Source organism: Hemitrygon akajei, chromosome 5 (genome assembly GCF_048418815.1).
Source record: "Hemitrygon akajei chromosome 5, sHemAka1.3, whole genome shotgun sequence".
Lineage (NCBI taxonomy): Eukaryota > Metazoa > Chordata > Chondrichthyes > Myliobatiformes > Dasyatidae > Hemitrygon > Hemitrygon akajei.
The window spans coordinates 27481999-27502902 of NC_133128.1; the positions used below are offsets into that span (position 1 = coordinate 27481999).

Here is a 20904-nt window from a genome sequence, read left to right on the forward strand (position 1 = left end):
CTTGGGTAAATTATCAGAGGCCTACTGGCTTCCGTGGATATATTGGAGTTGCCTTGAGGAAAATGATAGAAAAATGTAGTCATTTACATTGGTGGAATTAGAATAAATCGTTTATCCTTAACTTCCCAATACTGAAACAAGACATTTGGGTTAATAGGATGAATCTGGTGTTTGGATGCTCAAGTACAAACTGAATTTTCCTTTAAATGTATTTATGTCACTTGTAGAGGAGAAATCACATTCCAACCAATCTCTGGTTAAAGAGATCCTAGATTTTTTTCCTTTTTAATTGGATTTATTAGCCCGCCATCTTATGTTGATGATCCCTGTTTTATCTTTCTTGATAATGTAATCACTCAGTTCTGGTGTATCCTTGAAATTAACATACATACCTTTTCTTGTGCCTCTATAATGTGGTGACAACACTAAGTAGTATGGTCTAGCTCATTCTCATGAAATACAGTACAACTGCTTTCTTCAATTTTAACCTACTAGGAATGAACTGCAGTGTAATGTTATTACCTTTGGTAGTTTTCTTACCATGTAATGGTTTCTGAATATATGTCTAATGCCTCTTTTCCTTTTGCACTTCTTTTCTAAGGGAGATGATAACTCCCTACCAAAGCACACCACATTATGCTTGTGTTTAGTTAAACTTTGTTCATAATGTGTATCTTCAAAAGATATTCATTTTGGTGTATGATGCAACTATAAAATATTGGAAAAAATTGTCAAGGGAACCTGTGACTCGACTTAAAGCAGTAGCTGTCCAGTGGATAATTACTTTGTTTTCCTCTTTCTTATATATACTGTCTCTTTCTCACAAGCAGGAACAACCATCAGGGTGAAAGGTATTGAATTAATTTACAATTTTCTATGTGGTCTAATCATTTATTCACTATATTTCTGATGTATGAATTCTGAAACCTCATACATCAGCAATTGTACCAGTCTCGTGAAGTGAACTTTTTATTTTGTGGAGTAATTACAATGCTTTTTTTTTTGTAAAATTCATGTATGTTAGATTTAGTTATGAAACTCATTGCTTTTAGTTTACATGGAACAGTAGAAAATACTCAAAAGCATCTCTCCACGAGAAAATGAACTCAATTACTATGCATGATTTCATGTTTAAAGATAAACATTTTAACCAGAGTTTCTTATCTAAAAATGCAACAAAGCCTTTGTTTAAAAGTACAATTGAATTTTTAATACCAGATCAATAAAGCAAAGTTACATACAGTGCATTCTAAATTTGTAAATTTTGGAAATAAATTATATACAACTTGAAATTTGAACCTTCAATTTATCCCATGGGATAACATTTTACTTAAGCCTCCTTTAATGGCTGATGTATATTATTCCACCTCTCCAATCAAAATCGTTATCTCCCAATTGATATATCAAGTTGGAGCAGCAAAGTATCTTCTGAAATTAAAGAACAAAATAAAATGCAAGCATAAGCTTTTTTAAAAAATTCTACACTACTGCCAATTGATACTTCCAAATTATACCAAACATGCTTGGGACATATCTAATATAATGAGAGTAAAGTTATTAAGTAAAATATTGGTTCAAAGATTTTATTTTTCAGAATTGGCCTCTAGGGATTGAGCTTATGTCTAACTCAAAAATGTATTATAACACAATGTTATGAATGTTCTTCAACTGAGTATCTTCTAATCAACATCATTTCAGTCACTACTGAAATATTCATCCCATTGAATTCCATAATTTTTGTCTTGTTTCCCATAATGCGTTAGTCCTGCTTTTCTAAAATCTAGACATGCTTGGTTGACAATACCTCTACCTTTCTGCTTTTCTTTTTCTTGGATTTAGAGCTCTCTCCTTATTTAGGTTCATAGTATCCAACTTTCCTGTGTATGTTAAAGGATTCCAATCAAATTGAAATAGCACAATTCATTTTAATATCCTGTTGGTATTAGTTCATTACATAAAAATTTCAGCTTTTTCTGATGCTGAGAAAAAGGTCTGAAAGAGAATGGTAGTATTATTGGTATTTTCCCAAATGAGACAAAAACTAACCAGTAATATTCCGGTTCAAGAGACAAATTACAACATGGGTAAGGAATGGGAAGAGACTTTCTCTTCAGTTGTCACTTAATTTGGTAACACTGCAACTTTTGTTAATGCAGTACCTTTAATGCAGTAAAGCATCCTTATTTATCTGATAACTATACAAATTCCAAAATTGTGCAAATAGGTGATTAAAAGCTTGCTTTTATAAAGCATGTTCAAGGAAAAAAAAGCTGAGAGCAGTTTAGAAAAGGAATTTCATAATTTAAGGCATAAACGAAGGCAAAGATTATTATTTGAATATTAAGAATGCAAAGTAGGCTTGAAGGCTAGTAGGAATTAAGGATGTTAACAAATATAGAATTGCATAGCTATAGAGGAAACAAACTGACTATTTAAAATGTTTAAGTATACTTGGAGATAATCTAGATCAACAGATATACATGGATGGTTAGTGCTTCATAGCACAGAGGTAGCTGCAAAAGTAGAAGAGATTTATGGGTAACGTCAGATGTACAATGTAAAAATGAGCTCTTCGGCCTTTTTACCCATCTACATTAATCCTAATTGCCCTCATTAGGACTGTATCCTTCTCTGCCTTGCTTATTAAGCATATATCTAAGTGCATCTTACATATAGTAATTGTATCTGGTTCACCAGCTTCGCTGGCAGTACATTCCACATTTCAATTACTCTATATATGGAAAACACACCCTTCAGAGGCCCTTTAAAGTCCTTTCTTCTCACCTTAATCCTATGCCCTTGTGATTTTGATGTCCCAACTGTGAAGGATTCCAACAATCTAATCTAGAATTCTCATTTTATATATAGTTATTTTATTTTATATACAGTTTTAACCAAATCACCTCAGCCTCCTTAGCTTCCCATAGAAGTAGTCCTCCAATATCAGGCACCATTCTGTACTCTCCAGCACAACCACCTTTCCTTTGGGTGGTACATAATGCTCCTAAGGTAGTCTAATCAGTATTGTGTAAACTTGAGTGAAATATAACACTAACTTTTGAAGGCAAGCATGCCATTTTCCTTATTTGTCACTGTATTTCTCCCATATTGCCACTGTCAAAGAATATATACTTGAACCTCTAATATCTGTTCATCAACATTCTTTAATATCTATCTGTAAATTGCCTGTCTTTATCTAATTTCCCTAAAATGTATCACTTCATACTAGTCAGGAATAAATTCTGTCTATGTCTTGCTCTATCCTTGCACAAACATTCTTCAAGTTCAAAATAAATTCATTATTAAAGTACGTATATGTTACAGTATACTACCTTGAGATTCATTTTCTTACAGGCATTCACACAAAAAGAAATACATTTTATGAAAAAATATACATAAGCAAAGAGAGACAAACAGTGAAACAATAAGCAAAAGACGAACTGTGCAAATAAAAATAATACTGAGAACATGATTATTGGTGAATGAAGTTATCCACCCAGTTCAGGAGCTTGATAGTTGTAGGGTAATGACTATTCCTGAACCTGGTGGTGTTGGACCTAAGGCTATCAACTCAATTTTTTTGTTGTCCACAAATTTGTTAATCATACCTCCTTCATTTACACCTGTCATTCATATACAGCACAAACAGAGTGTTCCAATCCCTTGTCACACACTCCCAAACAGGAATAGTATCCCTTCACCAATTTCCTCTGCCTCCTATTACCAAGTTAATTTTACATCTAATGAGATAGCTTCCCTTGGATCTCTTGTGCATTAATCTTCTTGCCTAGCCTACTATATGGGACTTTATCAATTACTTTACTAAATTCCATATAGACAACATCTACCAACCTACCTTCAACAATCTCCTTTGTTAACCTCCTCAAAAAAAAAATCAAATTAGAGGCAGGATTTCCTCTTCTCAAATCTATGCTGGCTATTCCCAAGTAGTCCTTACCTTTCCAAATGTATGTATAACCTGTCCATTAGAATTTTCTCCAATAATTTCTCTACCACTGAACCAAGTCTTACTGACCTGTGTTCACCTAGCATTATTAAATAAAGGAATAGCATTAGCCACATACGAGTAGCAAAAAACTTAAGGATTGCTAAAGATGCAAAAATATCTAACAGGGCCCAAGAAATCTCTTCCCTGGTTGCCCTTGAGATTTATTCACCCTTATCCATGCCATGACATCTAACACTTCCACCTTAATAATTATGTGCATTCAGATAATCAGCATACTCCTTGCTGAACTCACTATCCTTCTCCAGACAAGTAGTATTCATTTAAGACCTCTTCCCAAATCCCCTGGCTCCACCTATCCTCTGATTCCAAAGAAGAACCACTCTCTCTTGCTGTCTCTTTGCTTTGACATACTAACAATGTCTTGGAATTCTTAATCTTACTTACCAAGGATATTCATTACCTTTTTATGCCCTCCTAATTTCCTTTTTTAATTGCTCTCTTACACCCTCTATATTCCTCAGGGGTTCATTTGATTGTAATTACCTATATGTCATATGCTTAATTTATTTTCCTGAGCAAACCTTCAGTAACCTTTGCCATCCAAGGTTCCCTAATCTTGCCATTTATTCTTCTTTCCCTTGTTGGAAATGCTGTCCCTGAACTTTTGGGGAAAAATTAAGTGCAACTTGTTAGATGTCATTGTATCCACAAGCGTTTGCTCCAAATTTACTTTAGCCGGATTCTCAATTGTAACCTGAAAAAAATCAATCTTCCCAAATTGAGGACTTTGACTCGAGGACCAACCTCATCTCTTTCCATAACCACCTTGAACCTTAGAATTGTGATTACTATTTCCAAAGTGTTCTCCAAATGATGCTTCCATTCCCTGCTCAGTTTCATTTCCTAAGATAAGGTCAAGTACAGCCATTTCTTTGATAGTACTATCTGCATAAACCTCAAACTGTCTCGGGCATGCTTACCATATTCTGCCCCATCTAAGACCTATACACTGAGGCAATCCCAGTCAATATTTGGGCACCACAGTAGACTAGCAGTTAGTAGGACGCAATTTATAGCTCGAGGTATTGGTGTTCAGAGTTCAATTTTAGCATCATCTGCAAGGACTCGGTACATCCTCCCCAAGGAATGCATGGGTTACCTCCAGGTGCTGCTGTTACCTCCCACAGTCTGAAGATGGACCGGTTAGTAGGTTAATTGTCCTGTGATTAGGCTAGGGTTAAATTGGGGGTTGTTGGGAGGTGCGGCTCAAAGGGCCGGAATGGCCTATTCCACACTGTATCTCAATGTAATAATCCTTACTTCTTTTTACACCTTTCTAGAATTTGTTTGCATAGCTGTTCCTCGGATTCCCACTGATTATTGAGAGGACTATAGTATAAGATCAAAGTAATCACCCCTCTTTTTCCTGTACCTTCTCCCTAATAGTAGTAATGTGAAGAGGGCATGCACCAATGGTGAAGGCATTTAATGATGGATGGCACCTTCTTGAGGCACCACTTCTTGATGATGTCCTCAGTGGAGGGGAAGGTTGTACCCAGAATGGAACTGGCTGCAGCCTTTTGTGATGTTGTGCATCAGAGGCTTCGTACCAGGTTGTGACGCAGCCTATCAGAATGCTCTCCACATCTGAGCAAATTTACAGAAGTCTTTGGTGACATTCCTAATGAAGTAGAGGTGCTGGCATGCCTTCTTCATGATTGCATTAACTTGCTGAGCCCTCGATCAATCCTGAAATGTTGACACCCAAGAACTTAAAGCTGCTCACTAATGTTTTGTGAATGCATTCCACCCATCCACCATAAGATTTCTGAACAGTCCATGAAGCCATGAACACTACCTCATTACTCAACTGTTGCACTATTTATTTCTCCTTCACTTTAATGCTGCTGCAACGAATTTAATGAAATATGTTGATGATAACCAACCTGATTTTTGATCCTTCCTACATACTGCTGTGATGTGCTTCTTACTCAGTGCCAATTTTCCCATTCTTATTGCATCAGCTTCTGTCATGCCCAAAACGTCTGCATGGTGTAACATTAAGTTTCTAGCCCTGTACTTTACTCAAACAGTTTCCTATCATTGTGGTAATACTGCTATGCTTAATCATGCTTGAAGCTTTTCCAACTTCCCCTTGAAGCTCTTCCATTGAAGATAATGCAGTTAGGCCTACAATGGACTTAACCTGTATTTATCCAGTCTGCCAAATGGACTTGTTTGATTAATCCTCTACATTTAAGTCACTCACTCCAACTGCCATATTGCTATTGGGTTTCCCTCCCTCTGCGAAATTAGTGAAACCCCTCAAGTAGAACGAGTAAATCACCCTGCAGTTGATATTGGTCTCTTATTAGTTTAGATGTAACAGTCCTCCTTATACAAGACACATCTGCCCCAGAAACAATCCTATTTATCCAAGTCCCTAAAGCCTCTCTCTCCTGCACCAGTTCCTTTGACATACTTTCATCTGTCCTTCTATAGCTACCTTTAAGCACAGGACTATTACTAGGATTACAACCCTTAAGCTGGTGTTTTGTAAATGTGTGCCTAACTCCCTAATTTCACCCTGAAAATGTCAACTCTCTTTCTACCTCTGATGCTAGTATGCATACCTAAACCTCCAGCTATTTTCCCTTCTCCTTCAGCATGTTCTGCACCAGATCAGAAATATCTCTGAGGCCACAGAAATGTTTGATTTCTGGACTAGGGAAAGGAGTGAAATGATGATGGGATGGTCACAGTGATAAAGAGTGATAATTTTACTTTGTAGTGGCGAAGAGAAGCTGGCATTTATTTGTATTCCAGGACAATTCTGGTATAGTAAGGAGATTTTCCAAAGGAAAGCAGGGTCTTTTAAGTGGTTCATTGCTTGCAGACAATTCTGATAATGAATAGCTCAATCTTTTTTTCACCAATAACATTTGGATTGTCATCTTTTGGATTTCCTAGAAGTGGAGGTGCAGGTTATACTGGAGAAACTACTGGAATGAGAGAGCAATACACACAAAATGTTGGAGGAACTCAGCAGGCCAGGCAGCATCAATGGAAAAGAGTTACGGACAGAAACCCAATCTGTCTACTTGTTTACTCTTTTCCATAGATACTGCCTGCTGAGTTCCTCCAGCATTTTGTGTATGTTGCTTGGATTTCCAGAATCTGCAGATTTTTTCTTATTTGAGAATGAGAATATAGTTTTAATGGAGACTATGGCATGAAGGTGTAGTTAACGGATATATCAAATAAAGTAGAAGTTTAGGAAATATTATAGTGTTGTGAGTGATAAAGGTTTGATACTTGGTACTTTGAAACATAGAAAACCTACAGCACAATACAGGCCCTTCAGCCCACAAAGTTGTGCTGAACATGTCCCTACCTTACAAATTACTAGGCTTACCCATAGCCCTCGATTTTTCTAAGCTCCATGTACCTATCCAAAAGTCTCTTAAAAGACCCTATGGTATCCACCTCCACCACCATTGTCAGCAGCCCATTCCACGCACTCACCACTCTCTGTGTGAAAAAAAAATCCCTGACATCTCTTCTGTACCTACTCCCCAGCACCTTAAACCTGTGTCCCCTAGTTGTATCCATTTCAGCCCTGGGAAAAAGCCTCTGACCATACACACGATCAATACCTCTCATCATCTTATACACCTCTATCAGGTCACCTCTCATCCTCCGTCGCTCCAAGGAGAAAAGGCTGAGTTCACTCAACCCATTTTCATAAGCATGCTCCCCAATCCAGGCAACATCCTTGTAAATCTCCTCTGCACCCTTTCTGTGGTTCCACAACCTTCCTGTAGTGAGGCGACCAGAACTGAGCACAGTACTCCAAATGGGGTCTGACCAGGGTCCTATAGAGCTGCACCATTACCTCTCGGCTCCTAAATTCAATTCCACGATTGATGAAGGCCATTGCATCGTATGCCTTCTTAATCAGAGTCAACCTGCGCAACTGTTTTGAGCGTCCTATGGACTCGGACCCCAAGATCCTTCTGATCCTCCATACTGCCAAAAGTCTAACCATTAATACTATATTCTGCCATCATATTTGATCTACCAGAATGAACCACCTCACACTTTTTTGGGTTGAACTCCATCTGCCACTTCTCAGCCCAGTTTTGCATCCTATCAATAACTGTAACCTCTGACAGCCCTCCACACTATCCACAACACCTCCAACCTTTGTGTATCAACAAATTTACTAACTCATCCCTCCACTTCTTCATCCAGGTCATTTATAAACATCATTTAGAGTAAGGGTCCCAGAACAGATCCCTGAGGCACACCACTGTTCACAGACCTCCATGCAGAATATGACCCATCTACAACCACTCTTTGCCTTCTGTGGGCAAGCCAGTTCTGGATCCACAAAGCAATGTCCCCTTTCTCAATAAGCCTTGCATGGGGTACCTTATCAAATGCCTGCTGAAATCCATATACACTACGTCTACTGCTCTTACTTCAATGTGTTTTTAGTCAAATCCTCAAAAAATTCAATCAGGCTCATAAGGCATGACCTGCCCTTGACAAAGCCATGCTGACTATTCCTAATCATATTATACCTCTCCAAATGTTCATAAATCCTGCCTCTCAGGATCTTCTCCACCAACTTACCAACCACTGTAGTAAGACTCACTGGTCTATAATTTCCTGGGCTATCTCTACTCCCTTTCTTGAATAAAGGAACAACATCCGCAACCTTCCAATCCTCCGGAACCTCTCCTGTCCCTATTGATGATGCAAAGATCATTGCCAGAGGCTAAGAAATCTCCTTCCTCACCTCCCACAGTAGCCTAGGGTACATCTCATCCAATCCCAGCGATTTATCCAACTTGATGCTTTCCAAAAGCTCCAGCACATTCTCTTTCTTAATATCTACATGCTCAAACTCTTCAGTCCGCTGCAAGTCATCACTAGAATCACCAAGATCCTTTTCCATAGCTAATACTGAAGTATTCATTAAGTACCTCTGCTATTTCCTTTGGTTCTCCATACACACTTTCCCACTGTCACACTTGACAGGTCCTATTCTTTCACATCTTATCCTCTTGCTCTTCACATACTTGTAAAATGCCTTGGGGTTTTCCTTAATCCTCCCTGCCAAGGCCTTCTCACGGCCCCTTCTGTCTCCTAATTTCCTTCTTAAGCTCCTTCCTATTAACCTTATAATCTTCTAGATCTCTAACATTACTTAGTTCTCAGAACCTTTTGTAAGCTTTTCTTCTTGACTGGATTTATTACAGTCTTTGTACACCACGGTTCCTTGTACCCTACCACAACTTCCCTGTCTCATTGGAACGTACCTCTGCAGAACTCCACACCAATATCCCCCGCCTAACAAACTCCACCCCATCTAAACTCCTTGCTGCTTACTCTAGGGAGATGCCAATCAATATTTGGGAAAGTAAAATCTGCCATCACAACAACTCTTATTATTACACCTTTCCAGGATCTGTTTCTCTATCTGCTCCTCGATATCTCTGATACTACAGTATTGGGCGGCCTATAAAAAAACCGATTAAAGTTATTGACCCCTTGTTGTTCCTAACCTCCACCCACAGACTCCGTAGACAATCCCTCCATGACGTCCACCTTTTCTGCAGCCGTGACACTATCTCTGATCAACAGTGCCACACCTCCACCTCTTTTGCCTCCTTCCCTGTCCTTTCTGAAACATCTAAAACCTGGCATTTGAAGTACCCATTCCTGTCCCTAAGCCATCCAACTCTCTGTAACGGCCACTACATCATAACTCCAAGTACTGATCCATGCTCGAAGCTCAACTGCTTTTTTCACAATAGTCCTTGCGTTAAAATAGACACATTTCAAATGGTCAATCTGAGTGCGTCCCTTCTCTAGCACCTGCCTATCTTCCCTCACACACTGTCTCCAAGCTTTCTCTATTAGTGAGCCAACCGCCTTTGAAATGCCGAGTGATTTGAAATATACCAGACATAAAAGTTGATTGTGAATTGAGGGATACAAGGGAATCTGACATGATTCATAAAGAAACAACAGGTTCTTAAAGATGGCAGGATCGAGGAGGATGGCCGTGAATATCATAACAATGCTTGGAGCAGGGATTGAAATTATATTGAACTTCAGTGAATTTAGAAAAGACACAAGTTTGCATGCAATTAAAACAATGAAAATTGCTTAGTGAATTCATAAGTGAGGAAAGGAGTGAAAATGTGAGAAACATGCTAAGGTGTTTAGATAGGTGTGAGGAACAAGGAGAAGTTATTCTCTGAACACCAGTGCTAAATGTATTCATAACTTAGGCGCCCATTTGTATTTACTTCTATTGATTCAGATGGATCAAGTGATTTGGTGCTGAGTACTACTACTGATAATAGGGCAAACTACGAAGCTTGTAGCTTATTTGCCAAGATTCCATCAAGAACAAACACCAATGCAATTCTTAAACATATGGATGCTAACGAAGACAGCTTGAAGCCAAATGTGGAGAGGCCTTGTAATGAATGACATGGTGGTGGATTGGTGCACAGAAATGAAAAGGTTTACAAGGCCTCAACAGATGACATGTACTGTTGCTGCTGTGAAGTAGCATGTCAGATGTTCCAGAGGGTCCTTTGGGAACATCAAAACAGCACAGAGGGTAAGTTTTAGGAAGGCTGAAAGTGAGTGAAGAGTTGGAATAAGGGAAGATGAGCATACCAGCAGAGGTAACAGATGGTACAGGGAGGGAAATCAGGAAAGAAAACAGGAAAAAGAAGTGATGGGTTTTGGTCTGAATAGTAGACAAACAGAAAATAATCAAAAGGACTTAAAATTACTGTCACAAGTACAGTAATTAATTTATAACATTGGCTACATTGCAGTGAAATAGTACCACATGAAGTCCCTTTCTAAAGAGAGGAAGGAAAAGCAACTCTTGCTGCTATGTATTTGTTGGCTATAGTGTAGGGAGGGACTTGTAGATGTCAGTCGCGGTCATAATTTTTAAAAACTTAAATGTTAGCCTTGTTCTCATTTTGGTTGGAATGAAGTAATTATGTTTTTTTTATTAATAGCTTAAAGCCAATATTAATGGAATTAACAATGGAGAAACATCCACCGCTGACCCTTTTGCTGACTTTTCACTTGACCGGCTTGCTGACCCTTGGACAACGACCCAGTTATCAAGTGGAAACACCAGAATGCGGCCAGCATTTGCTTCTATATCTCCGACTTTGTGCCAGCAACAATCCATCCAACCCATTGTATCAACACAGCCTGATTGCATGCCATTTGCACCTCCTATTCCTCCACGAAGTAAATCACAGGAGAACTTCCGAGTCTCTCCACCTGCTTTCAACTTCTCAGTTGATGGAAATGCCTCCAGCACAAATCCTTTCACTGGAAAAGTCAGTTACAATCCATTTAGGACTGATGCTCAAAATACTGTTCAGAAACCTGTTGCGTCACAGCTGTCTGTGCAAAGTAGCAGTAGTTACCCTGTTCTATCCACTAACACAATGACTTCTGCAGTGGAAATTAGCAAAACTGCCTTTTCATCAAATCCTTTTGCAGATGACAGTACCCTTCAAAGCAAACTTACAAATGACAAAATGCAAATTAGTGGATGGGTGACCTTTGAGGATAATGACTTCGGTGTAAAAGAAAGAAATCTATCAACAAATACAAAAAAAATTGATACCCAGAACCTATGGAATGAAAATATTAGCAGTTTGTCACAAAAGAGCACAGAAGAATTATTTCCAGGTACAGATTTCGGGTTTGGCAATGACTGGAACAAAAGTAGCACAGCTTCTGGTACATCAATACCTGCACCAGCTCGAAGAGCACCACCTCCTATACCTCAGAGATCAAATGCCATCATACCAATCCTGCCATTTAATTCGGAGGCAACTGCCTTTTTATCAAAGCAAGACTTCACTGAAAGATGAAAGGTATTCCAATAAGGCAGGCTGATTTATTTGCAAGTTGAATTCTTTATTGGGACATTACATGTGCAATATGTTGAGTTTGAAATATTATTAAACACCTGGTATCTCTTGTACAAGATCAGTATTAGCTTTAAAATATTGGTAATAGTTTTGAATGGTCGACAGATTATTACAATATTTTGTTAAGGGTCCAAGTTCAAAATTATTTCCCGGATAACAAAGTGAATGGCATTTTAGGAAATGACCTTGTCTAAGATGTAGTTAAAATGACTTGTGCAAGGAGAAGTGATAAGGCTTTAAGTGATATCATTCATGAGTTATTTAATCAATGTGAATCACTCTGGTTAAAGTAAAATTTATAATCCTAAACCCACCTGAGAAATCTTGTTCAAATCTGTCCTGTGATAACTTTGCATCAGGGTTAAAATTTGTAACAGTCACATAGTTCTGTGTGTTTTATTGTTTTCATCCTATACAACAGATTCATTTTGGCATTCATTTTAATGCCTCAAGATTTTACTACTTTTGTCATAAAGGAGGAGACATTACTATGTAAAATACTTGCTGATTTAAAAAAATATTTGTGCTTTTGTTTATCTTGCTGCACCCCCGGTTGTGTGGTTAAAAGATACTTTGTACTAATGAACAGGATTATTACAATTGCTGCACAGTGAAAGTGAAACATTTATTTCTTAACACGATTATATAATTTTGACTAAATTGTCAAAATTTGTCACTAAGTTGGATCAGAATCTCTGAGTAACACAATCAAACTGGCAGTTTCCTTTGCAATGGTTGTAGTTATACTGTATATTTTAAAACAAAAGGGTTGCAATTGTTGTGCAGCTTGTGTCTAATAGTTATTATGGAATCTATCAAGTAGTTTATTCGACTAATATTGTGCACTCTGTTTTGATCACAGTGGATTTAATTCTTTTAATGGGATAAATTATATTTTTGGCCTTTGTGACTAAAACTGGATGGTACCTAATAAGTTCAAAGATGCAACAAATGATAGGAGCTAAATTAACAGGTTCACTGAGAGAACTGTTAGTGGAAATGAAATGCTCTATTTGCAAGGTAGATTTGAGGAAAATAAACAGCATATATGCTTTACTATATTGACTCAGATGCCACAGGTACCTTGAAATTCTACTACTTAATATTAAAGCCCATAAGCTCAATTTGCCTATATTCCATCACTATCTGGAGAATAAAAATAGCAAATTACTATTGTGATGTAAAGTTTGTTGCTTGACAATTAAGCCATATTTATCAACAGATATTTCCATATAAAAATTCATAACACCAACTGCAAAATTATATTTCGTTCTTAATTTACTGTATGACCCTGCATGCAATGTCCTTTCACATTCCCAAGATTAAACTTACTTCAAAGGTAAACTATATTTTACTAAAACTTGAATTTTTATTCAAAATCCAAAAGTAGTAGTCATTCTTAATACACATCAACAAGCACACTTAGCCTATACCCTACCCATCCCATCTAAAACATTTGTAAAATACCTATCAAAGTTAATTTTATAATATATTTCTGTCATTATATGTACATTTATGTAACTTATTTGAGCCTACTTGTGATTTAGTTAGACTGTAGTTTTGTTTATCAAAGAATACATTTCACAAAGGATTTATTAATCTGAGTAAAACCAAGATTGTGACAGATGGTGGAACAGGACTACTGAATAAGACTCATTTCTATATAATATCAGGAACTATAACTATTTTTTGTTTTTCCCAAACCTGACCCACGTTCAGATAATTTTAATGCATTTGTTTGGGTTTTCCACGATGCAAGAATATGTTCAGGTTTTTGATGAAATTGTGCTAAATAGGCAGTTGGATGCACTTCTTTATATTCAAATGTAGTAAATAAAAATACCATAAACCATGTGATCTATTTAAAGCATGTATTAAATAATCAGGTAATTCATTGGATATGTTAAAAATTATCTTCATTTCCCATTTTTGAACTTCATTCTGAACAATTTGAAAATGGAATAGACTTTTCAATCAGGTGAAAAGTGGAAAATGTAACTAAAGATGCTGAAAGTTTAATTTCATAGCCTTGCAGCCTTGCTTTATATAGTCCTACTGATATCCAAAAAGCAATATTATGCTTGTTGCTGCTGTTCTTGCCTGTGGTACAATGGGGAATAGTTGTTTAAAAATTCTCTAGTTACATTTCAACTGAATACACCACTTCCACATATAACTCTTAATCATATACTGAATTTTAATACTGTCAATGTGCAAGTATGGTACTGCTGGTGTGCAAACTCCCAATCTGTAACTGTTGAGTAATCCACTGACTTCTGTGGTTTCTAATAGGGCTGCAGCAAACATGTATTTTGCAAGAACTTAAACAGTGTTTACAAAATCGTAACTGCAATGTTTCAATGTGGTAACTTGGCTGTTTATAGTTTTTATAAGTCTCTTGATCTTTAGAATGTCTCTCAATGCATATCAATAAACTTACAATTTAAACTGGTTATATTATATTCAGTAGATAATGTCTAATTCTTTTACCCGAAGACTGCAATATTGAAACTTGTGTGCACAGTAAATTGTACATATCATGCAATGTTTGAGATGTATCTTCATTCAATAAATGTAGCTTTGTCCTATAAATGTATTTTTGTAGTATGGTAATTTTCATTTTGATGCATATATCAAAATCATACATGGTGAATGATGGAGACACAGGAGACTTCAGGCACAGTAATCTAGAACAAAAAGCAAATTGCTGGAGGAACAGCAGCTGTGCAGGCAAAGGGATAGTCGGCATTTTGGGTTAACAACAGGATTGAGATTATAGATGGGAGACGACAGTACAGGGAGGGGTGAGGCAGAGGTTGAAAGGCTATAGGTAGAACATGTGAGGATGGGAATAAAGGACAGATGGGAGAGGAAGAGGTATGTGTTTGGTCTTGTCCTGGCAGTGGGACTAACAGGTTAGCCTGGAAATGGGAAGGGGAGTTAAAAAATGGTATCCAAATGGTCCAGCCAATGTACAGAAGATACTACTGCCCTGGGAAATACACCAAATTCTATTCAGTTGCATGGAATACAGACTCTGTAGAGACCACTAAGGCTGCAATGATCATCAGCAGTCCAGTCCTTCACAGATATGAAGAAATTTCAACATGGGCAAACACATTGCACACTCTCACACCAGTCAGCATTACTGACCATTTCTCCCAACCCTCCCCACTGTTCCCAATCTTGGTTCCAGCTCCAATAGTTTGTATCAGTGATGGCAGGTAGTGAAATATAATTTATCTCAAAGCTAATGGGATTTACTGGATATCAGAGCAGAGTACTGGAGGATTGTACTCAGTAATACACAGCCCATCTTATAAGCATATGGAACAAAGGGATACAAGTCAATGGATAATTAGAACTCCATTTTCCAAATACATTTTGACTGATTAATTTTCCTTACTCTTTAAAGCTATTTCATGCATTCAAATTAGACACTCCTTCAATTCCTATAATAAATAGATTTGCTGTTGTCATGTCTCTGTAACAGCATGCTGCACACAAATTTGTGGCATTGATTATGCTTCAGCCATTTTTTAAATGGCTAAAAAATATCTCTACGGTGTCCTTACTTCATTGTTCTTGCTATCTCAGCAGAAGTTTAGCTCCGTGTAGAGGCTGAGAATCAGGAAGCCTATGTAAATGACCATTTAAGCATGTACTGCAACTAAAGTTCTTGATATGAGCTACGGTCAGCATCGGTGTCCAGGGATACTTTTCATTTTCCACATAATAGAGCACAGCTATCCCTGGGCTGCCCTCTATAGGATGTGACAGAGCTCTATTAATGCAAGGCTGCATCTCTTCAGGAAGGGGGAGGGGAGAGCAATGGAAATGTTCTAAATACATCAACAGTGCTGAGGACAAGAAGAGTGAGAGATTCAATTTCCTAGCAGTGAACATTGCCAATAGCCCTGTCCTGGTCCAATCATAGTAATACCACAGCCAAGAAAACTCACCAGCTCTACTTCCAGGTGGCACGGTTAGCATAGCTGTTAGTGTAACAGTTTACTGCTCCAGCGATCAGAAGATTGAGGTTCAATTCCCACCACTGTCCTGTAAAGAGTTTGTGCATTCTCCTCATGACCACGTGGGCTTCCTCCAGGTGCTCTGGTGCCACACGAGGCTGCTGAACAAGCTAAGAGCCCGTAGTATTACAGGAAAGATTCTAGCATGGATAAGGTAGTGACTGATTGGCAGGAGGCAAGGTGTGGGAATAAAGGGAGCCTTTTCAATTTGGCTGCAGGTGGTTAGTGGTGTTCCATGGGGGTTTGTGTTGGGAGTGATTATTTTACGCTATATGTCAATGATTAGGATGGGGAAATTAATGGCTTTATTGCAAAGTTTGCAGACAATACAAAGATAGTTGGAGGGGCAGGTAGTTTTGAGGAAGTAAAGAGGCTACAGAAGGACTTAGAATGGGCAAAAAAATGGCAGATGGAATACAGTGTGGGGGAGTGTATGATCATTACCTTTGGTAGAAGAAATGAAAGGGTCGACGATTTTCTAAATAGAGGGGAAATGCAAAAATCTGAGGCACAAAGGGACTTAAGAGTCCTTGTGCAGAATTCCCTAAAGGTTAACTTACAGGTTGAATCTGTGATGAGGAAGGCAAATTTGATGTTTGCATCCACTTCAAGAGGTCTAGAATATAAAAGCAAAGATGTAATATTGATACTTAGAAAACACTTGTGAAGCTTCACTTGGTGTATTGTGTACAGTTTTGGGCCCTTTATCTTAGAAAAGTTGTGCTGAAACTGGAGAAGGTTCAAAGGAGGTTCATTAAAATGATTCCAGGATCTAACAGCTTATTATATGAAGAGCGTTTGATGGCTTTGGGCCTGTATTCACTGGAATTCAGAAGAATGAAGGTGGCCTAATTGAAACCTATCGAATGGTGAAAGGCCTTGATAGAGTGGATGTGGAGAGGATGGTCCCTGTGGTGGGAGAGTCAAAGACAAGAGGACACAGCCTCAGAATAGAGGGATATCTCCATCATAAAAGGATGAGGAGGAATTTCTTTAGCCAGGAAGTGGTGAATCTGTGGAACTCTTTGCCACAGGCAGCTGTGGAAGCCAAGGCTGTATGTTTATTTAAGGCAGAGGTTGATAGATTCTTGATTGGTCAAAGCATGAAGGGAAACAGGGAGAAGGCAAGTGATTGGGGCTGAAAGGAAAAATGGATCAGCCATGATGAATTGGCATAGTAGACTTGTTGGGCCAAATGGCCTAGTGCTGGTCCTATATCTTATGGTCTTACAGATTACAGTTAGTAAACTATGGGCATGCTAAGTTGGCATGGTGACACTTAAAGTCTGCCCCAAACACATCCTCAGACTGTTGGTTGTTGATGCAAATAAAACATTTCACTGTACACTTCTATATACATGTGACAAATAAAAGCCAATTTTGTTCATCTTCTTCTTCCTCAGAAGGAAGAACTTGGTCCTTTGACCCTCAAAATATTTTATCAATGCACCACAGAAAACATCCTATCCAGATTCATAAATAAGAGGTTCAACAAATATTGGAAATGCAGAGCAATACATACTAATTGCTGGAGGAACTCAGCATGTCAGGCAGCATGTATGGAAATGAATGAACAGATGACATTTTGGACCAAGACCCTTCATCATGGCTGGAAAGGGAGGGTGAAAATCCCTGAATAAGGTGGTGTGGAGAAGGGATGGAGGACTAGCTAGATGCTGATAGGTGAAGCTGGGTGGCTGTGGGAGGGACATTTGAAGTAAGAAGCTGGGAGGAGATAGCTGGAAAAGGCAAAGGGCTAGAGAAGGAGGAATCTGATTGGAGAGGAGAGTGGATCATTGGAGAAAGGGAAGGAAGAACAGCACCAGGGGAGATGATACGTAGGTGAGGAAAAGAGGGAAGAGGAGGAAAAAAAGTACTGGAAGTTGAGAAATTGACATTTCATGCCTTCAGGTTGGAGGCTACTTACACACAATATGAGCCATTTTCCCTCCAACCTGAGAGTGCCTTCAACGTGGCAGAAAAGGAGGCCATGAACTGACATGTTGGAATGGGAACGGGGATAAGAATTGAAATGATTGGCCACCAGGAATATCCATTTTTTGCAGGTAGAGCTGAGGTGCTCAACAAACTGGCCCACAATCTACGTCGGGTTTCACAGGTGTAGAGAAGGCCACATCAGGAGCACTGGATGCAGCAGACAACTCCAGCAGGTGAAGTGTTAACTCACCTGGAAGGACTGGTTGGTGCCCTGAATAGAGGTGAGGGAGAAGGTGAATGGGCAGGTGTAGCACTTCTGCCACTTGTCAGGGTAAGTGCCAGTGGAAGCAAATGCTGCAGAAAGCAAAGAGCGGGGGGGGGGAGGTAAAGTTGTATTTGGTAGGCAAGGGCAAGTGGGAAGATGGGGAGAGTGTGGATGTTTGGGAAATGGTGGAGATGCATGTGAGGGCAGCATCAATGGTGGAGGAATGGAACCCCCATTCTTTGAAGGAGGACAACTTCTCTGATGTCCTGGAAAAGAAAGCCACATCCTGGGAACAGACGCGGTAAAGAAGGAACTGAGAAAATGGAATGGTATTTTTACTGACAGAGGTATAGTCAAGATTGCCATGGGAATTGGTGGGTTTATGAGGGATATTGGTAGAAAGTTTGTCTCCCGTGCTGAAGACAGAGATCAAGAAAGTGGAGACAGGTGTCAGAAATGGACCAAGTACATTAATAGTTTGGTACAACAACTACTTCAAGAAACTGAAGAGAGTTGCAAATACAACTCAGCACATCATGGAAACCAACCTCCCCACCACGGACTCTGTCTACATGTTTTGCTGCTTAGAAAAGCAGCCAACACAATGAAAACCTCCACCCACCCCAAACATCCGGAGAATGATGTGTTGGATGCAGAGGTTGATAGGGTGGTAGGTAAGGACAAGCGGGAAGATGGGGTGAGTGTGAATGTCTGAGAAATGGTGGAGATGCAGGTTAGGGCATCTCCCATGGAGAAGATATGAAAGCAGGTACCACCAGGCTCAATCATGGCTCCTTATCCTGTTGTTATGAGACTGTTAAATAATTCCGTAGTACAATAAAATCGACCTGACCTCTCAGTGTACATCAATATGATTTTGCAGTTTACTGTCTACCTGTACTGTATTTGCTCTGTGATGTGTGTTATAACTAAAGGTTTGCTTTACACCATTTCATTACTGCATTATAATAAATTGAACAGTATGCAAGACGACACGAGTGAATCTGCAGATGCTGGAAATAAATAAAAACACAAAATGCTGGCAGAACTCAGCAGGCCAGACAGCATCTATGGGAGGAGGTAGTGACGACGTTTCGGGCCGAAACCCTTCATCAGTATGCAAGACAAGTTGTTCAAAGTACCTTGGTACAAGTGTCAACAATAAACCATCTTATCATATTTAGTTTACCAATTTTTACCTGTAACCATGAACCGCTGAAACTCAGCCAACTTACAAAGTAAACACGAGGAAATCTGCAGATGCTGGAAATTCAAACAACACACACAAAATGCTGCCTGGCCTGCTGTGTTCCACCAGCATTTTGTGTGTGTTGTTTCAACTTATAAAGTAACTTGTTAAAGCACCAGATCTTCAAACAGAACTTCCGAGAATTGCTGAAACATGTTAACTTGTCATTTTAATGTGCATAAATGTGAGGTTATCCACTTCGGTGGCAAGAACAGGAAAACAGATTATTTGGTGGCCAATTAGGAAAAGGGGAGGTGCAATGAGACCTGGGTGTCATTGTACACCAGTCATTGAAGGTGGGCATGCAGGTACAGCAGGTGGTGAAAAAGGCGACTGGTATGTTGGCATTCATTGCAAGAGGATTCGAGTACAGGAGCAGGGAGGTTCTCCTGCATTTGTACAAAGCCTTGATGAGACCACACCTGGAGTATTTTGTGCAGTTTTGGTCCCCTAATCTGAGGAAAGACATTCTTGCCATGGAGGGAGTACAAAGAAGGTTCACCAGATTGATTCCTGGGATGGCAGGACTTTCATATGAAGAAAGACTGGTTCGACTAGGCTTATACTCACTGGAATTTAGAAGATTGAGGGGGGATCTTATTGAAACGTATAAAATTCTAAAGGGATTGGACAGGCTAGATGCAGGAAGATTGTTCCCGATGTTGGGGAAGTCCAGAACGAGGGGTCACAGTTTAAAGTTAAAAAGGTCTCAGACCGTTACTCTTTAAATCATAGAGATATTGTGAAATTAACAAGACTTAGGTTGGGGCATTGTGGGCTAAACTATTATTTAAAGATAATAGGAAAACATCCTACTGGATTATGTGACTGTGGTAGTCCAGAGACAGTTCAGCATGTGCCTTTTAGGACCGAGATGAGAAAAAAACTTCTTCATACAGAGAGTGGTGAATCTGTGGAATTCTCTGCCACAGGAAACAGTTGAGGCCGGTTCATTAGCTATATTTAAGAGGGAGTTACATATGACCCTTGTGGCTAAAGGGATCGGGGGTATGGAGAGAAAGCAGGTACAGGGTTCTGCGTTGGATGATCCGCCATGATCATATTGAATGGCGGTGCAGGCTGGAAGGGCTGAATGGCCTACTCCTGCACCTATTTTCTATGTCATTCTGGAGGAAAATATAAACCCCAAGGCACAGCAAATAAACCTTAGAAACAAATAGTGCCGCCCTGGATGAGGTAGAGCCGGCAATATATATCAACACGCAAGCGCCTGAACGGATGGTCGCCAAGAATACGCTTCCTCTTCCATGTCCAACAGTTTAGATGCATCTAGGCGTATTACTGCCCTCTGCAGGATGTATAATTAATGATAGAATTTCAAGAAACTCAAAATTCTCAAATATAAACTAGTTGTACGTAAAAACGGAATAATAAACTCTTCAATCAGATGGTGGTTCTCTTGGTGGCCAAAGATTTAACAGAAAAACAAAATACAC

The 20904-nt window shown here is 39.0% G+C and overlaps 1 protein-coding gene and 1 long non-coding RNA gene across 16 annotated transcripts in view; one reads left to right on the plus strand and one right to left on the minus strand.

Moving 5' to 3' along the window:
* synj1 (synaptojanin 1) overlaps positions 1-14560 on the plus strand; it is a 106396-nt gene extending 91836 nt beyond the window's left edge. For 13 of the 15 annotated variants that reach the window (XM_073045068.1, XM_073045066.1, XM_073045076.1 and 10 more), the window contains one exon: positions 11029-14560. In XM_073045068.1, coding sequence (XP_072901169.1) covers positions 11029-11904 — 876 coding nt within the window. In that variant the 3' untranslated portion in view covers positions 11905-14560. Of the gene's footprint in view, positions 1-827; positions 852-11028 lie in introns of all 15 variants that reach the window. The other 2 variants (XM_073045081.1, XM_073045082.1) reach the window with 2 other exon arrangements.
* LOC140727573 (uncharacterized) overlaps positions 1219-20904 on the minus strand; it is a 92857-nt gene continuing 73171 nt past the window's right edge. Inside the window, exon 3 of the long non-coding RNA XR_012098880.1 lies at positions 1219-1428. This is a non-coding gene — a long non-coding RNA (uncharacterized lncRNA). The remainder of the gene's footprint in view (positions 1429-20904) is intronic.